Source organism: Salvelinus alpinus, chromosome 5 (assembly GCF_045679555.1).
Source record: "Salvelinus alpinus chromosome 5, SLU_Salpinus.1, whole genome shotgun sequence".
In the NCBI taxonomy this organism is placed as follows: Eukaryota; Metazoa; Chordata; class Actinopteri; order Salmoniformes; family Salmonidae; genus Salvelinus; species Salvelinus alpinus.
Genome location: NC_092090.1, coordinates 99,390,628 through 99,413,658, shown reverse-complemented (window position 1 = coordinate 99,413,658; position 23,031 = coordinate 99,390,628). Strand labels below are relative to the sequence as shown.

At 47.3% G+C, this 23,031-nt stretch overlaps 1 protein-coding gene across 4 annotated transcripts in view; it reads right to left on the bottom strand.

Annotated features, from left to right (window-relative positions):
• Positions 1-23,031, bottom strand: part of LOC139577341 (PDZ domain-containing protein 2-like) — a 174,951-nt gene that overhangs the window by 33,264 nt on the left and 118,656 nt on the right. For all 4 annotated transcript variants that reach the window (XM_071404382.1, XM_071404383.1, XM_071404384.1 and 1 more), the window contains 4 exons: positions 14,418-14,566; positions 11,339-11,458; positions 6,243-6,431; positions 1,944-2,172 (listed from right to left, as the gene is read on the bottom strand). In XM_071404382.1, the coding sequence (XP_071260483.1) occupies positions 1,944-2,172; positions 6,243-6,431; positions 11,339-11,458; positions 14,418-14,566 (687 nt within the window). The remainder of the gene's footprint in view (positions 1-1,943; positions 2,173-6,242; positions 6,432-11,338; positions 11,459-14,417; positions 14,567-23,031) is intronic.

Sequence of the window (23,031 nt, the reverse complement as noted above, 5' to 3'; positions counted from 1 at the left end):
ACACACAGAGACACACAGACAGAAACAGACACACACACAGACACAGACACACAGAGGCACACAGACACAGACACACAGAGACACACAGAGACACACAGACAGAAACAGACACACACACAGACACAGACACAGAAACAGACACACGCACAGACACAGACACACAGAGGCACACAGACACAGACACACAGAGACACACAGACAGAAACAGACACACGCACGAGAAAATTATAGAACGGCAGATTAGACAAGGAAGGTAACGAGTTTCATTTGTAGCATTTCTCAATGTCCTCTCTCCTCCTCTGGCTTCATCATGAAGTGGAAGCTATATACATTTGTATTAAAGTTTTAGTTTCAGACCAAAAGCACGGAGAGGGCATATGAAATGGAGACATCCCATGTTTTAACTGAAACAAGACTAACAGGTTTGTACCCTGGCAGGACAGTCTCTTGTTTATAAAATGACCTCTGTTGTGTTCCAAGACTAACAGGTTTGTACCCTGGCAGGACAGTCTGTTATGATCACAGGTGTTAAACTGGCTAGTGAAATGTTTCCAACGGAATACAGTCGGAATACATTAGAAATTCCACCAATCAAAAGACATACACTACATGAACAAATGTATGTGGACACCTGCTCGTCGAACATCTCATTCCAAAATCATGGGCATTAATATCGAGTTGGTCCCCCCCTCTTTGTTGCTTTAACAGCCTCCACTCTTCTGGGAAGGCTTTCCACTAGATGTTGGAACATTGCTGCGGGGACTTGCTTCCATTCAGCCACAAGAGCATTAATGAGGTCGGGTACTGATGTTGGGCGATTAGACCAGGCTCACAGTCGGCGTTCCAATTCATCCCAAAAGTGTTCGATGGGGTTGAGGTCAGGTCACTGTGCAGGCCAGTCAAGTTCTTCCACACCGATATCGACAAACCATTTCTGTATGGACTTTGCTTTGTGCACGGTGTCATTGTCATGCTGAAACAGGAAAGGGCCTTCCCCAAACTGTTACCAAAAAGTTGGAGACACAGAATCGTCTAGAATGTCATTGTATGCTGTAGCGTTAATATTTCCCTTCACTGGAACTAAGGGGCCCGAACCACGAAAAACAGCCCCAGACCATTATTCCTCCTCAACCAAACTTTACAGTTGACACTATGCATTGAGGCAGGCAGCGTTCTCCTGGCATTCGTCAAACCCAGATTAATCCATCGGACTGCCAGAAGGTGAAGCGTGATTCATCTCTCCAGAGAACACATTTCCACTGCTCCAGAGTCCAATGACAGCGAGCTTTACACCACTCCAGTCATGGAAACCCATTTCATGAAGCTCCTGACAAAACAGTTCTTGTCCTGACGTTGCTTCCGGAGGCAGTTTGGAACTCGGCGGTGAGTTTTTGCAACTGATGACACAATTTTTTCGTGCTTCATCACTCGACGGTCCCGTTCTGTGAAGCTCGTGTGGCCTACCACTTCGTGGCTGTGCCGTTGTTGCTCCTAGACGTTTCCACTTCACAATAAACAGCACTTACAGTTGACCAGGGCAGAAATTTGACGAACTAACACGTTGAAAGTGACTGAGCTCTTCAGTACGGGCCATTCTTCTGTCAATGTTTGTCTATGGAGATTGCATGGCTGTGTACTCTATTATATATAATTATATAATTTTATACACCCGTCAGCAATAAGTGTGGCTGAAATAATCGAATCCATTAATTTTGAAGGGGTGTCCACATACTTTTGTATATATATATATAGTGTATATTTTGTAATTGTTGGGTGTGTTATTGTATTGAGAGAGTTGACGGGGGGATTTAAGAGGATTTTCTTGTGGTTAGTTACTCCCTACGGTCTCAAAGTAAGTGTCAACAAAAACACATCTCACGCCGGAGGGAACTGAGGTTAACAACTGAACCGAAACAGCACAGGTCAAACCCAAACTGTGTCACCTTTACTGAGTGTAACCTCCATAACGACGCGGTCCTTGGGGCCAGGTCTGGGCGGTCCCTTGCGGACTTCGGGGGTTTCGTCGAAACTGGAAGGTATGGGGGTTCCCCCACTGGCGTTGGAGTTAGGGGAGGAGGAGCGACTGAGGAGGGTGGGGGTAGGGCACGGAGTCAGGCTGGGGCTGCGGAGACGAGTCCTCACAGTCAGGGTTACCACGCCCTTCTTCAGCTGCTGCAGTGGACCAGAGACACAGAGACACAGTGTTAGGAACAACAACACACAGAGATACAGTGTTAGGAACAACAACAACAACAACACACAGAGATACAGTGTTAGGAACAACAACAACAACAACACAGAGATACAGTGTTAGGAACAACAACAACAACACACAGAGATACAGTGTTAGGAACAACAACAACAACAACACAGAGATACAGTGTTAGGAACAACAACAACAACAACACACAGAGATACAGTGTTAGGAACAACAACAACACACATAGATACAGTGTTAGGAACAACAACACACAGAGACACAGTGTTAGGAACAACAACAACAACAACACACAGAGACACAGTGTTAGGAACAACAACAACACACAGAGATACAGTGTTAGGAACAACAACAACAACAACACACACAGAGACACAGTGTTAGGAACAACAACAACAACACACAGAGATACAGTGTTAGGAACAACAACAACACACATAGATACAGTGTTAGGAACAACAACACACAGAGACACAGTGTTAGGAACAACAACAACAACACACAGAGATGCAGTGTTAGGAACAACAACAACAACACACAGAGATACAGTGTTAGGAACAACAACAACAACAACACACAGAGATGCAGTGTTAGGAACAACAACAACAACACACAGAGATACAGTGTTAGGAACAACAACAACAACACACAGAGATGCAGTGTTAGGAACAACAACAACAACACACAGAGATGCAGTGTTAGGAACAACAACAACAACACACAGAGATACAGTGTTAGGAACAACAACAACAACACACAGAGATGCAGTGTTAGGAACAACAACAACAACACACAGAGATGCAGTGTTAGGAACAACAACAACAACACACAGAGATACAGTGTTAGGAACAACAACAACAACAACACAGAGATACAGTGTTAGGAACAACAACAACAACAACAACACACAGAGATACAGTGTTAGGAACAACAACAACAACACACAGAGATACAGTGTTAGGAACAACAACAACAACAACAACACACAGAGAGACAGTGTTAGGAACAACAACAACAACACACAGAGACACAGTGTTAGGAACAACAACAACAACAACACACAGAGATGCAGTGTTAGGAACAACAACAACACACAGAGATACAGTGTTAGGAACAACAACAACAACAACACAGAGATACAGTGTTAGGAACAACAACAACAACAACAACACACAGAGATACAGTGTTAGGAACAACAACAACAACACACAGAGATACAGTGTTAGGAACAACAACAACAACACACAGAGAGACAGTGTTAGGAACAACAACAACAACACACAGAGACACAGTGTTAGGAACAACAACAACAACAACACAGAGACACAGTGTTAGGAACAACAACAACAACACACAGAGACACAGTGTTAGGAACAACAACAACAACAACACACAGAGATACAGTGTTAGGAACAACAACAACAACACACAGAGATACAGTGTTAGGAACAACAACAACAACACACAGAGACACAGTGTTAGGAACAACAACAACAACACACAGAGATACAGTGTTAGGAACAACAACAACAACACAGAGACACAGTGTTAGGAACAACAACAACAACAACACACACAGAGACACAGTGTTAGGAACAACAACAACAACAACACACAGAGATACAGTGTTAGGAACAACAACAACAACACACAGAGACACAGTGTTAGGAACAACAACAACAACACACAGAGATACAGTGTTAAGAACAACAACAACAACAACAACACACACAGAGACACAGTGTTAGGAACAACAACAACACACAGAGACACAGTGTTAGGAACAACAACAACAACAACAACACACAGAGATACAGTGTTAGGAACAACAACAACAACACAGAGACACAGTGTTAGGAACAACAACAACAACAACACACACAGAGACACAGTGTTAGGAACAACAACAACAACAACACACAGAGATACAGTGTTAGGAACAACAACAACAACAACACACAGCGATACAGTGTTAGGAACAACAACAACAACACACAGAGACACAGTGTTAGGAACAACAACAACAACACACAGAGATACAGTGTTAGGAACAACAACAACAACAACAACACACACAGAGACACAGTGTTAGGAACAACAACAACACACAGAGACACAGTGTTAGGAACAACAACAACAACAACACACACAGAGACACAGTGTTAGGAACAACAACAACAACAACACACAGAGACACAGTGTTAGGAACAACAACAACAACAACACACAGAGAGACAGTGTTAAGAACAACAACAACAACACACATAGATACAGTGTTAGGAACAACAACAACAACACACAGAGATGCAGTGTTAGGAACAACAACAACACAGAGATACAGTGTTAGGAACAACAACAACACACAGAAATACAGTGTTAGGAACAACAACAACAACAACAACACACAGAGATACAGTGTTAGGAACAACAACAACAACAACACACAGAGATACAGTGTTAGGAACAACAACAACAACAACACACAGAGACACAGTGTTAGGAACAACAACAACAACAACACACATAGATACAGTGTTAGGAACAACAACAACACAGAGATACAGTGTTAGGAACAACAACACACAGAGATACAGTGGTAGGAACAACAACAACAACAACAACACACACAGAGACACAGTGTTAGGAACAACAACAACAACAACAACACACAGAGACACAGTGTTAGGAACAACAACAACAACAACACACACAGAGATACAGTGTTAGGAACAACAACAACAACAACAACACACAGAGATACAGTGTTAGGAACAACAACAACAACAACAACACACAGAGATACAGTGTTAAGAACAACAACAACAACACACAGAGATGCAGTGTTAGGAACAACAACAACAACACACAGAGACACAGTGTTAGGAACAACAACAACAACACACAGAGACACAGTGTTAGGAACAACAACAACAACACACAGAGATACAGTGGTAGGAACAACAACAACAACAACACACACAGAGACACAGTGTTAGGAACAACAACAACAACAACAACACACAGAGACACAGTGTTAGGAACAACAACAACAACAACACACACAGAGATACAGTGTTAGGAACAACAACAACAACACACAGAGATACAGTGTTAGGAACAACAACAACAACAACAACACACAGAGATACAGTGTTAAGAACAACAACAACAACACACAGAGATGCAGTGTTAGGAACAACAACAACAACACACAGAGATACAGTGTTAGGAACAACAACAACACACAGAGATACAGTGTTAGGAACAACAACAACACACAGAGATACAGTGTTAGGAACAACAACAATAACAACAACACACAGAGATACAGTGTTAGGAACAACAACAACACAGAGATACAGTGTTAGGAACAACAACAACAACACACAGAGATACAGTGTCAGGTTCGACTTACTCAATAATAGAAACCCACTAAGATGCACCATCTCTTTTTAAAAGGGGTTAGAGAATAGATATTGCACTTTGATATCAAAGAGGATGGATGGAAGTCCCAAAGTGACAAACTATTTTTCATGATCAATGGCACTGATTGAATGGTCGATTGATAGATTTTGGGGTAAACATTTCATACAGCTAAAAACATTTAATTTCCAGTTTCCTGACAGCAGAAAGATAGTCTTATATATACAGCAGGAGATAATCTCCCTGCTGCTGGCATCTCCTTCACATATATCAGGAACAGTGGAGGCCCTGTGGTAGAGGAACAGTGGAGGCCCTGTGGTACAGAAAACAGTGGAGGCCCTAGTATTGCGCCCTGTGGTACACCACACCATATCCCCTTAGAATCTGAAATCATCCCATATAGTCTTCTGCTTCCTGTTTAGCTTGAAGGTCTGGATGGCCACAACCTTAAACCTAACCCTGAACCAACCCTAACCCAGACTGCTGTTTACCTTGAAGGTCTGGATGGCCTAAACCTTAAACCTAACCCTGTACCAACCCTAACCCAAGCTGCTGTTTACCTTGAAGGTCTGGATGGCCTAACCCTAACCCAGACTGTTACCTTGAAGGTCAGGATGGCCTGCTGGTGGGTCAGGCCCTGGAGAGAGTCTCCATTCACCTCCAGAATCTCATCTCCCTCTTTCAGTCTTCCGTCTGCGACCGCTGCTCCGTTAGGGAAGATAGTCTTGACAAAGATCCCCATCCTTCCTCGGGCAGAGTCCTGACCACCGACGATGCTGAAGCCCAGTCCCTAACACACACACACACACACACACACAGGTTTCAGAACCACAGTACAGTACCAACTACCAACAATACTGTCTGAACGCCAGGCCCGTAACCTGACAGAGACAAAGGTTTCAGAACCACAGAACAGTACCAACTACCAACAATACTGTCTGAACCCCAGGCCCGTAACCTGATAGAGACAAATGTTTCAGAACCACAGTACAGGTCAAACCAGCAACAATAGTTAGGTGGTCCCTAACACAGACAAACACAAAAGCAATTACACCTCGTTCGTTTCAGAACGACCAACGAAGCACCAACCAACAGCATGACTGACAAACAGCAAATCACACTCATGACATGTGCGTACCATAGATACGTTTCCCAACCCCCACACAAACACATGGAAGAACTTGGTATTCAGTAGACCATGCAGGCTGTGAGATTGTATCATGTTTTCAATAATACCATGAACTACCACTTTGTCTGACTAAAATCTACCAGCATGAACATGAGGTTACTCATACAGCACCTTCGGAATGTAATCAGACCCCCTTCGGAATGTATTCAGACCCCCTTCGGGAATGTATTCAGACCCCCTTCGGGAATGTATTCAGACCCCCTTCGGGAATGTATTCAGACCCCCTTCGGGAATGTATTCAGACCCCCTTCGGGAATGTATTCAGACCCCCTTCGGAATGTACTCAGACACCCCTTCGGAATGTACTCAGACACCCCTTCGGAATGTACTCAGACCCCCTTCGGAATGTACTCAGACCCCCTTCGGAATGTACTCAGACCCCCTTCGGAATGTAATCAGACCCCCTTCGGAATGTACTCAGACCCCCTTCGGAATGTATTCAGACCCCCTTCGGAATGTATTCAGACCCCCTTCGGAATGTATTCAGACCCCCTTCGGGAATGTATTCAGACCCCCTTCGGGAATGTATTCAGACCCCTTTCGGGAATGTATTCAGACCCCCTTCGGAATGTACTCAGACACCCCTTCGGAATGTACTCAGACACCCCTTCGGAATGTACTCAGACACCCCTTCGGAATGTACTCAGACCCCCTTCGGAATGTACTCAGACCCCCTTCGGAATGTACTCAGACCCCCTTCGGAATGTACTCAGACCCCCTTCGGAATGTACTCAGACCCCCTTCGGAATGTACTCAGACCCCCTTCGGAATGTATTCAGACCCCCTTCGGAATGTATTCAGACCCCCTTCGGAATGTATTCAGACCCCCTTCGGAATGTATTCAGACCCCCTTCGGAATGTATTCAGACCCCCTTTTTGTTACAAAATATGAAAGAATTCAAGGGGGTCTGAATCATTTCTGAAAGCGCTGTATATTAAATATTATTAATATTAATATATAGCCATGTAATTCTCACTCTATTTGTATTCGTTATTCACTGTGTCTACATTTCTATTCTTATTTTATCTTTAACTCTGCATTGTTGGATAAAGGGCCCGTCAGTCAGCATTTCACTGTTAGTCTACACCTGTTGTTTACCAAGGGCCCGTCAGTCAGCATTTCACTGTTAGTCCACACCTGTTGTTTACCAAGGGCCCGTCAGTCAGCATTTCACTGTTAGTCTACACCTGTTGTTTACCAAGGACCCGTCAGTCAGCATTTCACTGTTAGTCTACACCTGTTGTTTACCAAGCATGTGACTAATACCATTTGATTGAGCCTGCCAGTTAGCCCTCATTCTCCCACAGCATCCAGCCTAATACCATTTGATTGGGCCTGTCAGTTAGCCCTCATTCTCCCACAGCATCCAGCCTAATACCATTTGATTGGGCCTGTCAGTTAGCCCTCATTCTCCCACAGCATCCAGCCTAATACCATTTGATTGGGCCTGTCAGTTAGCCCTCATTCTCCCACAGCATCCAGCCTAATACCATTTGATTGGGCCTGTCAGTTAGCCCTCATTCTCCCACAGCATCCAGCCTAATACCATTTGATTGGGCCTGTCAGTTAGCCCTCATTCTCCCACAGCATCCAGCCTAATACCATTTGATTGGGCCTGTCAGTTAGCCCTCATTCTCCCACAGCATCCAGCCTAATACCATTTGATTGGGCCTGTCAGTTAGCCCTCATTCTCCCACAGCATCCAGCCTAATACCATTTGATTGAGCCTGCCAGTTAGCCCTCATTCTCCCACAGCATCCAGCCTAATACCATTTGATTGAGCCTGCCAGTTAGCCCTCATTCTCCCACAGCATCCAGCCTAATACCATTTGATTGAGCCTGCCAGTTAGCCCTCATTCTCCCACAGCATCCAGCCTAATACCATTTGATTGAGCCTGCCAGTTTGCCCTCATTCTCCCACAGCATCCAGCCTAATACCATTTGATTGAGCCTGTCAGTTTGCCCTCATTCTCCCACAGCATCCAGCCTAATACCATTTGATTGAGCCTGCCAGTTAGCCCTCATTCTCCCACAGCATCCAGCCTAATACCATTTGATTGAGCCTGCCAGTTAGCCCTCATTCTCCCACAGCATCCAGCCTAATACCATTTGATTGAGCCTGTCAGTTTGCCCTCATTCTCCCACAGCATCCAGCCTAATACCATTTGATTGAGCCTGTCAGTTTGCCCTCATTCTCCCACAGCATCCAGCCTAATACCATTTGATTGAGCCTGCCAGTTAGCCCTCATTCTCCCACAGCATCCAGCCTAATACCATTTGATTGAGCCTGCCAGTTTGCCCTCATTCTCCCACAGCATCCAGCCTAATACCATTTGATTGAGCCTGTCAGTTTGCCCTCATTCTCCCACAGCATCCAGCCTAATACCATTTGATTGAGCCTGCCAGTTAGCCCTCATTCTCCCACAGCATCCAGCCTAATACCATTTGATTGAGCCTGTCAGTTTGCCCTCATTCTCCCACAGCATCCAGCCTAATACCATTTGATTGAGCCTGTCAGTTTGCCCTCATTCTCCCACAGCATCCAGCCTAATACCATTTGATTGAGCCTGTCAGTTTGCCCTCATTCTCCCACAGCATCCAGCCTAATACCATTTGATTGAGCCTGCCAGTTAGCCCTCATTCTCCCACAGCATCCAGCCTAATACCATTTGATTGAGCCTGCCAGTTTGCCCTCATTCTCCCACAGCATCCAGCCTAATACCATTTGATTGAGCCTGCCAGTTAGCCCTCATTCTCCCACAGCATCCAGTCTAATACCATTTGATTGAGCCTGTCAGTTTGCCCTCATTCTCCCACAGCATCCAGCCTAATACCATTTGATTGAGCCTGCCAGTTAGCCCTCATTCTCCCACAGCATCCAGCCTAATACCATTTGATTGAGCCTGTCAGTTTGCCCTCATTCTCCCACAGCATCCAGCCTAATACCATTTGATTGAGCCTGCCAGTTAGCCCTCATTCTCCCACAGCATCCAGTCTAATACCATTTGATTGAGCCTGTCAGTTTGCCCTCATTCTCCCACAGCATCCAGCCTAATACCATTTGATTGAGCCTGCCAGTTAGCCCTCATTCTCCCACAGCATCCAGTCTAATACCATTTGATTGAGCCTGCCAGTTAGCCCTCATCCTCCCACAGCATCCAGCCTAATACCATTTGATTGAGCCTGTCAGTTTGCCCTCATTCTCCCACAGCATCCAGCCTAATACCATTTGATTGAGCCTGCCAGTTTGCCCTCATTCTCCCACAGCATCCAGCCTAATACCATTTGATTGAGCCTGTCAGTGTGCCCTCATTCTCCCACAGCATCCAGTCTAATACCATTTGATTGAGCCTGTCAGTTAGCCCTCATTCTCCCACAGCATCCAGCCTAATACCATTTGATTGAGCCTGTCAGTGTGCCCTCATTCTCCCACAGCATCCAGCCTAATACCATTTGATTGAGCCTGCCAGTTTGCCCTCATTCTCCCACAGCATCCAGCCTAATACCATTTGATTGAGCCTGTCAGTTTGCCCTCATTCTCCCACAGCATCCAGCCTAATACCATTTGATTGAGCCTGTCAGTTAGCCCTCATCCTCCCACAGCATCCAGTCTAATACCATTTGATTGAGCCTGTCAGTTAGCCCTCATTCTCCCACAGCATCCAGCCTAATACCATTTGATTGAGCCTGTCAGTTAGCCCTCATTCTCCCACAGCATCCAGCCTAATACCATTTGATTGAGCCTGTCAGTTTGCCCTCATTCTCCCACAGCATCCAGTCTAATACCATTTGATTGAGCCTGTCAGTTAGCCCTCATTCTCCCACAGCATCCAGCCTAATACCATTTGATTGAGCCTGCCAGTTAGCCCTCATCCTCCCACAGCATCCAGCCTAATACCATTTGATTGAGCCTGTCAGTTAGCCCTCATTCTCCCACAGCATCCAGCCTAATACCATTTGATTGAGCCTGTCAGTTAGCCCTCATTCTCCCACAGCATCCAGTCTAGCAACACAATGCTATTTTACAGATTCTTGACCACTTGTTGTCTCTGGCCTCCATTGATTTAGTCATCCTAATCTTGGCTATCCTACAAGGGGTAAAAAATCCAATAAGTTTCAAACAGATTACGATAGAGAGACATGAGGTTTGGACCATTGGTTTTCATAGAGGAATATCTACAGAATTAACATATTTCATCCACTGGTGAAAATATGCGCTTTGATTGGACTCCCTATGTATGTATGTATGTATGTATGTATGTATGTATGTATGTATGTATGTATGTATGTATGTATGTGTGTGTGTGTGTGTGTGTGTGTGTGTGTGTGTGTGTGTGTGTGTGTGTGTGTGTGTGTGTGTGTGTGTGTGTGTGTGTGTGTGTGTGTGTGTGTGTGTGTGTGTGTGTGTGTGTGTGTGTGTGAGTGCGTGCGTGCGTGCGTGCGTGCGTGCGTGCGTGCGTGCGTGCGTGCGTGCGTGCGTGCGTGCGTGCGTGTGTGCAGTGCCCACCTTGCCCTGTCCTTTCATAAGGACAATGTTGGATATAATAGACGGCTGGGCCAGTCGCCATGGAGACTCCACTTGAACGGTGCTCAGGGAGCGAGCTGATTTCTTAACTATCTGATACTCCTAGTGGGGGGAGAGAGAGAGAGAGAGAGAGAGAGAGAGAGAGAGAGAGAGACAGAGAGAGAGACAGGGAGAGAGAGAGAGAGACAGAGAGAGAGAGAGAGAGAGAGAGAGAGAGAGAGAGAGAGAGAGAGAGAGAGAGAGAGAGAGAGAGAGAGAGAGAGAGAGAGAGAGAGAGAGAGAGAGAGAGACAGAGAGAAAGAGAGAGAGACAGAGAGAAAGAGAGACAGAGACAGAGAGAAAGAGAGAGAGAGACAGAGAGAAAGAGAGCATACGAGAGAGACTGATTAAAGAGATACACTGGGCTTTTTTAAATGTTCCTTATGTTAATTACTATGAACAGTTAAAAATATTGCTGAAACAACAGTGGCTACCTCACATAGCTACGCTGGAACCTGATTTGGTATCCACAAAAGTACAGTCACTTGGTTTAAAAACCAATCAAGGATAACATATACACTGCTAGCACAGACATCTCTGACCTGAGTCTGAAAGCACCTGGACTACAGTATATAGTGTATTACAAGACTCTGGACACTTTGTCTGGCCGATCTGGCCTTCATTAAACACAGCAATTAGCCATGCCACGAGAAGCATTGTGGTGAAAGCAGGAGAGGCAGGCTGAGAGGCCGGTCTGGGCTTTGATGTCCCTCGGCCTGGGTTATTATCACACAAATCAGCCTGTGGGGACAAGGAGACCGTACCATATATCTATCAGTCTGAGGAGGGAGCAGAACAGGCTCTTATAACCTATTTAAAGCCCATCCCATCCGGGGGGGGGGGGAGATGGGGAAGAGGGGGGAGAGGGGTGGAGATGGGGGAGATGGGTTAGAGATGGGACATGGGATAGAGGGTGAAAAGGGGGAGAGAGGGGAGAGATGGAGAGACGTGGGAGAGGGGAGAGATGGGGAGACGTGGGAGAGGGGAGAGACGTGGGAGACATGGGAGAGACGTGGGAGAGGGGAGACGGAGAGACGTGGGAGAGGGGAGAGACGGGGAAACGTGGGAGAGGGGAGACGTGGGAGACATGGGAGAGACGTGGGAGAGGGGAGACGGAGAGACGTGGGAGAGGGGAGAGATGGGGAGACGGAGAGAAGTGGGAGAGGGGAGAGATGGGGAGACGTGGGAGAGGGGAGACGGAGAGACGTGGGAGAGGGGAGAGATGGGGAGACGTGGGAGAGGGGAGACGTGGGAGAGGGGAGAGACGTGGGAGAGGGGAGAGACGTGGGAGAGATGGGGAGACGGAGAGACGTGGGAAGTTAGGGTGTGGGTGTATTTCTGTTAAACCTTCAAGGGAAATACCGTTTTGCATTATTAAATGATGGGGATTATTTTAGATCCCTAAGTAGGAATGGTACCAATCAGACTTCAGGTCTTCAGAGGCGGTAGCTGAGCACCGCAGCTAGGCTTAATCTACTTCCTCTTCAAGGAAAAATTCCCCATATGGGGATAGTACATTATTCCTTGACCTTCACCCTTTGACCTCTGCTGGTGTAATGACAAGCCTTTGGGTTGGGCGTGATGGGATATGTTTAGGGTTAGGGGTTGGTCATGGCTAGAAGGGATATGGTTTACGTCAAAGTGATGTCACACTCTCGCTCTGAACTCAGACATTGAACACTTAGTGCTAAACACGGCTGCTAGAATCCTGACTAGAACCAAGACATGTGATCATATTACTCCAGTGCTAGCCTCCCTACACTGGCTTCCTGTTAAGGTAAGGGCTGATTTCAAAGCTTTACTGCTGACCTACAAAGCATTACATGGGATTTCTCTCCGATTTGGTCCTGCCGTACATACCTACACGTATGCTACGGTCACAAGACACAGGCCTCCTAATTGTCCCTAGAATTATTTAGCAAACAGCTGGAGGCAGGGCTTTCTCCTATAGAGCTCCATTTTTTTGGAATGATCTGCCTACCCATGTGAGAGACGCAGACTCGGTCTCAACCTTTAAGTCTTTACTGAAGACTCATCTCTTCATTAGGTCCTATGATTGAGTGTAGTCTGGCCCAGGAGTGTGAAGGTGAACGGAAAGGCTCTGGAGCAACGAACCGCCCTTGCTGTCTCTGCCTGGCCGGTTCCCCTCTCTCCACTGGGATTCTCTGCCTCTAACCCTATTACAGGGGCTGAGTCACTGGCTTACTGGTGCTCTTCCATGCCGTCCCTAGGAGGGGTGCGTCACTTGAGTGGGTTGAGTTGCTGATGTGGTCTTCCTGTCTGGGTTGGCCCCCCCCCTTTGGTTTGTGCCGTGGCGGAGATCTTTGTGGGCTATACTCGGCCTTGTCTCAGGATGGTAAGTTGGTGGTTGAAGATATCCCTCTAGTGGTGTGGGGGCTGTGCTTTGGCAAAGTGGGTGGGGTTATATCCTGCCTGTTTGGCCCTGTCCCGGGGTATCATCGGATGGGGCCACAGTGTCTCCTGACCCCTCCTGTCTCAGCCTCCAGTATTTATGCTGTAGTAGTTTATGTGTCGGGGGGCTAGGGTCAGTCTGTTATATCTGGAGTACTTCTCCTGTCTTATCCGGTGTCCTGTGTGAATTTAAGTATATGCTCCCATTGTGAAGTTCAATAGCCTTGTTCAAGCATTGTACAAGTCCCTACACACGGAGTCCGGGGAACAGCCCAGCTAGTCGATTACCTATCAACTAGACCCCGGACCAGCAATGTGATTATACTGATTTTCACCAAAAATTTCTACATTTTTGTTAAAAAAACATAAAATGACTTTGATCAAAAGAAAACACTCCTCCAAGTCCCAACTTCGGTAGAATAGTTTCAAACTCTCGTGGGAGTTTGACATCACTTCCACATAAACCGTATCCTTTCTAGCCATGAACATTGTATATTGCAACCTGTATGAATAACACCTTCCACCAGAAACTGACCTGGTGACCCCTGACCTCTGCTCCTGTACCCTTTGACCTACTGACCTCTGCTCCTGTACCCTTTGACCTACTGACCTGTCGGACGCCCACAGTGTCTAACTGCTGAGGCAGGGAGTGTTTGCGTCCGCCTCGTGTCGGTTTCTCCACCATGTCACTCCCCGCCTCTCCATTCTCCACGATCAGCTCGTCATCCTCTCCAACAGACTCCAGACGACTACCGCCCCCTGAAACAAACCAGGAAGTCTCACTAGCCAATCATCAAAAGCCATGAAGTCTCACTAGCCAATCATCAAATGACATGAAGTCTCACAATCGAATCATCTTCTTCGCTATAGAGCCTCATGCCCCTGAAGTTGTCTAAATATGACCTCAAATGTATTCACTTTCAGGGAGATAAAATAACCCGGCATAACTACTCACTGGGCACAGATGTCAAATCCACGTATATTCCACGTTGGTTCAACATAATTTCTCTGAAATGGTGTGGAAACAACATGATTCAACCTTTGTGTGCCCAGTGGGTAACTGATGTCAATGATAGAGGTTAAAAACTGTTTGTGTAATCTTTACTTAAGGACAGCCAGTTAAACCAAACATTAGAACTATCCTCCCCTTCAATGAGGAACAATTAGATTAGAACTATCCTCCCCTTTAATGAGGAACAATTACATTAGAACTATCCTCCCCTTTAATGAGGAACAATTAGATTAGAACTATCCTCCCCTTTAATGAGGAACAATTACATTAGAACTATCCTCCCCTTTAATGAGGAACAATTACATTAGAACTATCCTCCCCTTTAATGAGGAACAATTACATTAGAACTATCCTCCCCTTTAATGAGGAACAATTACATTAGAACTATCCTCCCCTTTAATGAGGAACAATTACATTAGAACTATCCTCCCCTTTAATGAGGAACAATTACATTAGAACTATCCTCCCCTTTAATGAGGAACAATTACATTAGAACTATCCTCCCCTTTAATGAGGAACAATTACATTAGAACTATCCTCCCCTTTAATGAGGAACAATTACATTATAAGAGAGGAGTGGAGCTGGAATGGAGAGAGGAGTGGAGCTGGAATGGAGAGAGGAGTGGAGCTGGAATGGAGAGAGGAGTAGAGCTGGAATGGAGAGAGGAGTGGAGCTGGAATGGAGAGAGGAGTGGAGCTGGAATGGAGAGAGGAGTGGAGCTGGAATGGAGAGAGGAGTGGAGCTGGAATGGAGAGAGGAGTAGAGCTGGAATGGAGAGAGGAGTGGAGCTGGAATGGAGAGAGGAGTGGAGCTGGAATGGAGAGAGGAGTGGAGCTGGAATGGAGAGAGGAGTAGAGCTGGAATGGAGAGAGGAGTGGAGCTGGAATGGAGAGAGGAGTGGAGCTGGAATGGAGAGAGGAGTAGAGCTGGAATGGAGAGAGGAGTGGAGCTGGAATGGAGAGAGGAGTAGAGCTGAAATGGAGAGAGGAGTGGAGCTGGAATGGAGAGAGGAGTGGAGCTGGAATGGAGAGAGGAGTGGAGCTGGAATGGAGAGAGGAGTGGAGCTGGAATGGAGAGAGGAGTGGAGCTGGAATGGAGAGAGGAGTGGAGCTGGAATGGAGAGAGGAGTGGAGCTGGAATGGAGAGAGGAGTGGAGCTGGAATGGAGAGAGGAGTGGAGCTGGAATGGAGAGAGGAGTGGAGCTGGAATGGAGAGAGGAGTGGAGCTGGAATGGAGAGAGGAGTTGGAGCTGGAATAGAGAGAGGAGTTGGAGCTGGAATAGAGAGAGGAGTTGGAGCTGGAATAGAGAGAGGAGTGGAGAGAGGAGAGAGGAGTGGAGCTGGAATGGCGAGAGGAGTGGAGCTGGAATGGAGAGAGGAGTGGAGCTGGAATGGAGAGAGGAGAGAGGAGTGGAGCTGGAATGGAGAGAGGAGTGGAGCTGGAATGGAGAGAGGAGTGGAGCTGGAATGGAGAGAGGAGTGGAGCTGGAATAGAGAGAGGAGTGGAGCTGGAATAGAGAGAGGAGTGGAGAGAGAAGAGAGGAGTGGAGCTGGAATGGAGAGAAGAGTGGAGCTGGAATGGAGAGAGGAGTGGAGCTGGAATGGAGAGAGGAGTGGAGCTGGAATGGAGAGAGGAGTGGAGCTGGAATGGAGAGAGGAGTGGAGCTGGAATGGAGAGAGGAGTGGAGAGAGGAGAGAGGAGTGGAGCTGGAATGGAGAGAGGAGTGGAGCTGGAATGGAGAGAGGAGTTGGAGCTGGAATAGAGAGAGGAGTGGAGAGAGGAGAGAGGAGTGGAGCTGGAATGGAGAGAGGAGTGGAGCTGGAATGGAGAGAGGAGTGGAGCTGGAATGGAGAGAGGAGAGAGGAGTGGAGCTGGAATGGAGAGAGGAGTGGAGCTGGAATGGAGAGAGGAGTGGAGCTGGAATGGAGAGAGGAGTGGAGCTGGAATGGAGAGAGGAGTGGAGCTGGAATAGAGAGAGGAGTGGAGAGAGAAGAGAGGAGTAGAGCTGGAATGGAGAGAGGAGTGGAGCTGGAATGGAGAGAGGAGTGGAGCTGGAAAGGAGAGAGGAGTGGAGCTGGAATGGAGAGAGGAGTGGAGCTGGAATGGAGAGAGGAGTAGAGCTGGAATGGAGAGAGGAGTGGAGCTGGAATGGAGAGAGGAGTGGAGCTGGAATGGAGAGAGGAGTGGAGCTGGAATGGAGAGAGGAGTGGAGCTGGAATGGAGAGAGGAGTGGAGCTGGAATGGAGAGAGGAGTGGAGCTGGAATGGAGAGAGGAGTGGAGCTGGAATGGAGAGAGGAGTGGAGCTGGAATGGAGAGAGGAGTGGAGCTGGAATGGAGAGAGGAGTGGAGCTGGAATGGAGAGAGGAGTGGAGCTGGAATGGAGAGAGGAGTTGGAGCTGGAATAGAGAGAGGAGTTGGAGCTGGAATAGAAGAGAGGAGTTGGAGCTGGAATAGAGAGAGGAGTGGAGAGAGGAGAGAGGAGTGGAGCTGGAATGGCGAGAGGAGTGGAGCTGGAATGGAGAGAGGAGTGGAGCTGGAATGGAGAGAGGAGAGAGGAGTGGTGCTGGAATGGAGAGAGGAGTGGAGCTGGAATGGAGAGAGGAGTGGAGCTGGAATGGAGAGAGGAGTGGAGCTGGAATAGAGAGAGGAGTGGAGCTGGAATAGAGAGAGGAGTGGAGAGAGAAGAGAGGAGTGGAGCTGGAATGGAGAGAAGAGTGGAGCTGGAATGGAGAGAGGAGTGGAGCTGGAATGGAGAGAGGAGTGGAGCTGGAATGGAAAGAAGAGTGGAGCTGGAATGGAGAGAGGAGTGGAGCTGGAATGGAGAGAGGAGTGGAGAGAGGAGAGAGGAGTGGAGCTGGAATGGAGAGAGGAGTGGAGCTGGAATGGAGAGAGGAGTTGGAGCTGGAATAGAGAGAGGAGTGGAGAGAGGAGAGAGGAGTGGAGCTGGAATTGAGAGAGGAGTGGAGCTGGAATGGAGAGAGGAGTGGAGCTGGAATGGAGAGAGGAGAGAGGAGTGGAGCTGGAATGGAGAGAGGAGTGGAGCTGGAATGGAGAGAGGAGTGGAGCTGGAATAGAGAGAGGAGTGGAGCTGGAATAGAGAGAGGAGTGGAGAGAGAAGAGAGGAGTGGAGCTGGAATGGAGAGAGGAGTGGAGCTGGAATGGAGAGAGGAGTGGAGCTGGAATGGAGAGAGGAGTGGAGAGAGAAGAGAGGAGTGGAGCTGGAATGGAGAGAGGAGTGGAGCTGGAATGGAGAGAGGAGTGGAGCTGGAATGGAGAGAGGAGTGGAGCTGGAATGGAGAGAGGAGTCGAGCTGGAATGGAGAGAGGAGTGGAGCTGGAATGGAGAGAGGAGTGGAGCTGGAATAGAGAGAGGAGTGGAGAGAGAAGAGAGGAGTGGAGCTGGAATGGAGAGAGGAGTGGAGCTGGAATGGAGAGAGGAGTGGAGCTGGAATGGAGAGAGGAGTGGAGCTGGAATGGAGAGAGGAGTGGAGCAGGAATGGAGAGAGGAGTGGAGCTGGAATGGAGAGAGGAGTGTGCTTGGAGTATCTGCCTTCTCTCTCGCTCCAGTACCACTCAGCCACCAGCTCTGCCCAGCCCTTTTCACTTCCTTCATCACTGTTCTGTTAATTAGGCCTGTTCTGTTGTATTTATTTAGCCTACCCCGTCAGAAATGTTGATAGGAGTCGACCAAGGTCACACAGCCTGTGTAGTTAATAGCAAGACAACCATGAGTCCATGCAGCACTGGAGACCTTTACATTTGTATATATAGACTAGTGTAACTTTGTAAGAGAAGTGCTAACTAATGCTGTCTGTGAACTGTCAAATGGGAGAGCAACAGAGCCAGTTACAACTGAAGTACCTAATCGTCAGTAGCCTGAGAGAAAACACAGCAGCTACACATCATCAACCAGGTCCTGGTTCAATAGCCTGAGAGAAAACACAGCAGCTACACATCATCAACTAGGTCCTGGTTCAATAGCCTGAGAGAAAACACAGCAGCTACACATCATCAACTAGGTCCCGGTTCAATAGCCTGAGAGAAAACACAGCAGCTACACATCATCAACCAGGTCCTGGTTCATTAGCCTGAGAGAAAACACAGCAGCTACACATCATCAACTAGGTCCTGGTTCAATAGCCTGAGAGAAAACACAGCAGCTACACATCATCAACCAGGTCCTGGTTCAATAGCCTGAGAGAAAACACAGCAGCTACACATCATCAACCAAGTCCTGGTTCAATAGCCTGAGAGAAAACACAGCAGCTATACATCATCAACCAGGTCCTGGTTCAATAGCCTGAGAGAAAACACAGCAGCTACACATCATCAACTAGGTCCTGGTTCAATAGCCTGAGAGAAAACACAGCAGCTACACATCATCAACTAGGTCCTGGTTCAATAGCCTGAGAGAAAACACAGCAGCTACACATCATCAACTAGGTCCCGGTTCAATAGCCTGAGAGAAAACACAGCAGCTACACATCATCAACCAAGTCCTGGTTCAATAGCCTGAGAGAAAACACAGCAGCTACACATCATCAACTAGGTCCTGGTTCAATAGCCTGAGAGAAAACACAGCAGCTACACATCATCAACTAGGTCCTGGTTCAATAACCTGAGAGAAAACACAGCAGCTACACATCATCAACTAGGTCCCGGTTCAATAGCCTGAGGGAAAACACAGCAGCTACACATCATCAACCAAGTCCTGGTTCAATAGCCTGAGAGAAAACACAGCAGCTACACATCATCAACTAGGTCCTGGTTCAATAGCCTGAGAGAAAACACAGCAGCTACACATCATCAACCAAGTCCTGGTTCAATAGCCTGAGAGAAAACACAGCAACTACATATCACTACGGCTAGGTCCTGGTTCCATAGCCTGAGAGAAAACACAGCAGCTACACATCATCAACTAGGTCCTGGTTCAATAGCCTGAGAGAAAACACAGCAGCTACACATCATCAACTAGGTCCTGGTTCAATAGCCTGAAAGAAAACACAGCAGCTACACATCATCAACTAGGTCCTGGTTCAATAGCCTGAGAGAAAACACAGCAGCTACACATCATCAACTAGGTCCCGGTTCAATAGCCTGAGAGAAAACACAGCAGCTACACATCATCAACTAGGTCCCGGTTCAATAGCCTGAGAGAAAACACAGCAGCTACACATCATCAACTAGGTCCCGGTTCAATAGCCTGAGAGAAAACACAGCAGCTACACATCATCAACTAGGTCCTGGTTCAATAGCCTGAGAGAAAACACAGCAGCTACACATCATCAACCAGGTCCTGGTTCAATAGCCTGAGAGAAAACACAGCAGCTACACGTCATCAACTAGGTCCTGGTTCAATAGCCTGAGAGAAAACACAGCAGCTACACATCATCAACTAGGTCCTGGTTCAATAGCCTGAGAGAAAACACAGCAGCTACACATCATCAACTAGGTCCTGGTTCAATAGCCTGAGAGAAAACACAGCAGCTACACGTCATCAACTAGGTCCTGGTTCAATAGCCTGAGAGAAAACACAGCAGCTACACGTCATCAACTAGGTCCTGGTTCAATAGCCTGAGAGAAAACACAGCAGCTACACGTCATCAACTAGGTCCTGGTTCAATAGCCTGAGAGAAAACACAGCAGCTACACATCATCAACTAGGTCCTGGTTCAATAGCCTGAGAGAAAACACAGCAGCTACACGTCATCAACTAGGTCCTGGTTCAATAGCCTGAGAGAAAACACAGCAGCTACACATCATCAACTAGGTCCTGGTTCAATCGCCTGAGAGAAAACACAGCAGCTACACATCATCAACCAGGTCCTGGTTCAATAGCCTGAGAGAAAACACAGCAGCTACACATCATCAACCAGGTCCTGGTTCAATAGCCTGAGAGAAAACACAGCAGCTACACATCATCAACTAGGTCCTGGTTCAATAGCCTGAGAGAAAACACAGCAGCTACACATCATCAACTAGGTCCTGGTTCAATAGCCTGAGAGAAAACACAGCAGCTACACATCATCAACCAGGTCCTGGTTCAATAGCCTGAGAGAAAACACAGCAGCTACACATCATCAACCAGGTCCTGGTTCAATAGCCTGAGAGAAAACACAGCAGCTACACATTATCAACTAGGTCCTGGTTCAATAGCCTGAGAGAAAACACAGCAGCTACACATCATCAACTAGGTCCTGGTTCAATAGCCTGAGAGAAAACACAGCAGCTACACATCATCAACCAGGTCCTGGTTCAATAGCCTGAGAGAAAACACAGCAGCTACACATCATCAACCAGGTCCTGGTTCAATAGCCTGAGAGAAAACACAGCAGCTACACGTCATCAACTAGGTCCTGGTTCAATAGCCTGAGAGAAAACACAGCAGCTACACATCATCAACTAGGTCCTGGTTCAATAGCCTGAGAGAAAACACAGCAGCTACACATCATCAACTAGGTCCCGGTTCAATAGCCTGAGAGAAAACACAGCAGCTACACATCATCAACTAGGTCCCGGTTCAATAGCCTGAGAGAAAACACAGCAGCTACACATCATCAACCAGGTCCTGGTTCAATAGCCTGAGAGAAAACACAGCAGCTACACGTCATCAACTAGGTCCTGGTTCAATAGCCTGAGAGAAAACACAGCAGCTACACATCATCAACTAGGTCCTGGTTCAATAGCCTGAGAGAAAACACAGCAGCTACACGTCATCAACTAGGTCCTGGTTCAATAGCCTGAGAGAAAACACAGCAGCTACACGTCATCAACTAGGTCCTGGTTCAATAGCCTGAGAGAAAACACAGCAGCTACACGTCATCAACTAGGTCCTGGATCAATAGCCTGAGAGAAAACACAGCAGCTACACATCATCAACAAGGTCCTGGTTCAATAGCCTGAGAGAAAACACAGCAGCTACACGTCATCAACTAGGTCCTGGTTCAATAGCCTGAGAGAAAACACAGCAGCTACACATCATCAACTAGGTCCTGGTTCAATAGCCTGAGAGAAAACACAGCAGCTACACATCATCAACCAGGTCCTGGTTCAATAGCCTGAGAGAAAACACAGCAGCTACACATCATCAACCAGGTCCTGGTTCAATAGCCTGAGAGAAAACACAGCAGCTACACATCATCAACTAGGTCCTGGTTCAATAGCCTGAGAGAAAACACAGCAGCTACACATCATCAACTAGGTCCTGGTTCAATAGCCTGAGAGAAAACACAGCAGCTACACATCATCAACTAGGTCCTGGTTCAATAGCCTGAGAGAAAACACAGCAGCTACACATCATCAACTAGGTCCTGGTTCAATAGCCTGAGAGAAAACACAGCAGCTACACATCATCAACCAGGTCCTGGTTCAATAGCCTGAGAGAAAACATAGCAGCTACACATCATCAACCAGGTCCTGGTTCAATAGCCTGAGAGAAAACACAGCAGCTACACGTCATCAACTAGGTCCTGGTTCAATAGCCTACAGCAGATGGGGTTTGTTAAATGATATTTTTGAAAACAGAAAATGAATGGAGTGAATTTAGAGGGACGTTTATTTCTGCTGTGAGCTGTTATTTTGCTGAGTGGGAAAGGACATTGAGCGCCGGAGCGGTGCATGAAGACTGCTCTGTGAGCGCCCGGAGCGGTGCATGAAGACTGCTCTGTGAGCGCCAGAGCGGTGCATGAAGACTGCTCTGTGAGCGCCCGGAGCGGTGCATGAAGACTGCTCTGTGAGCGCCAGAGCGGTGCATGAAGACTGCTCTGTGAGCGCTGAGCGGTGCATGAAGACTGCTCTGTGAGCGCCGGAGCGGTGCATGAAGACTGCTCTGTGAGCGCCGGAGCGGTGCATGAAGACTGCTCTGTGAGCGCCGGAGCGGTGCATGAAGACTGCTCTGTGAGCGCCGGAGCGGTGCATGAAGACTGCTCTGTGAGCGCCCGGAGAGGGATTTCCAACAGCTTCACTCCGCTCACATGCTCTGCTACCTGTTCAGGAAGGTTGATTAGCTGATGGTTGTAAACCTGCCTGGTTTTTAACTGGACCAATGAACAGTGTAGCGTGACTGACTATGCACCTAACAAGCTTCACTCTGTGCTTCATAGCAACAAGACCCATCATTAGGGACTAATCTCTCTCTCCCTCCGTCCGTCTCTCTCTCCCTCTCTCTCTCTCTGTTTCTCTCTCTCCCTCCGTCCGTCTCTCTCTCCCTCT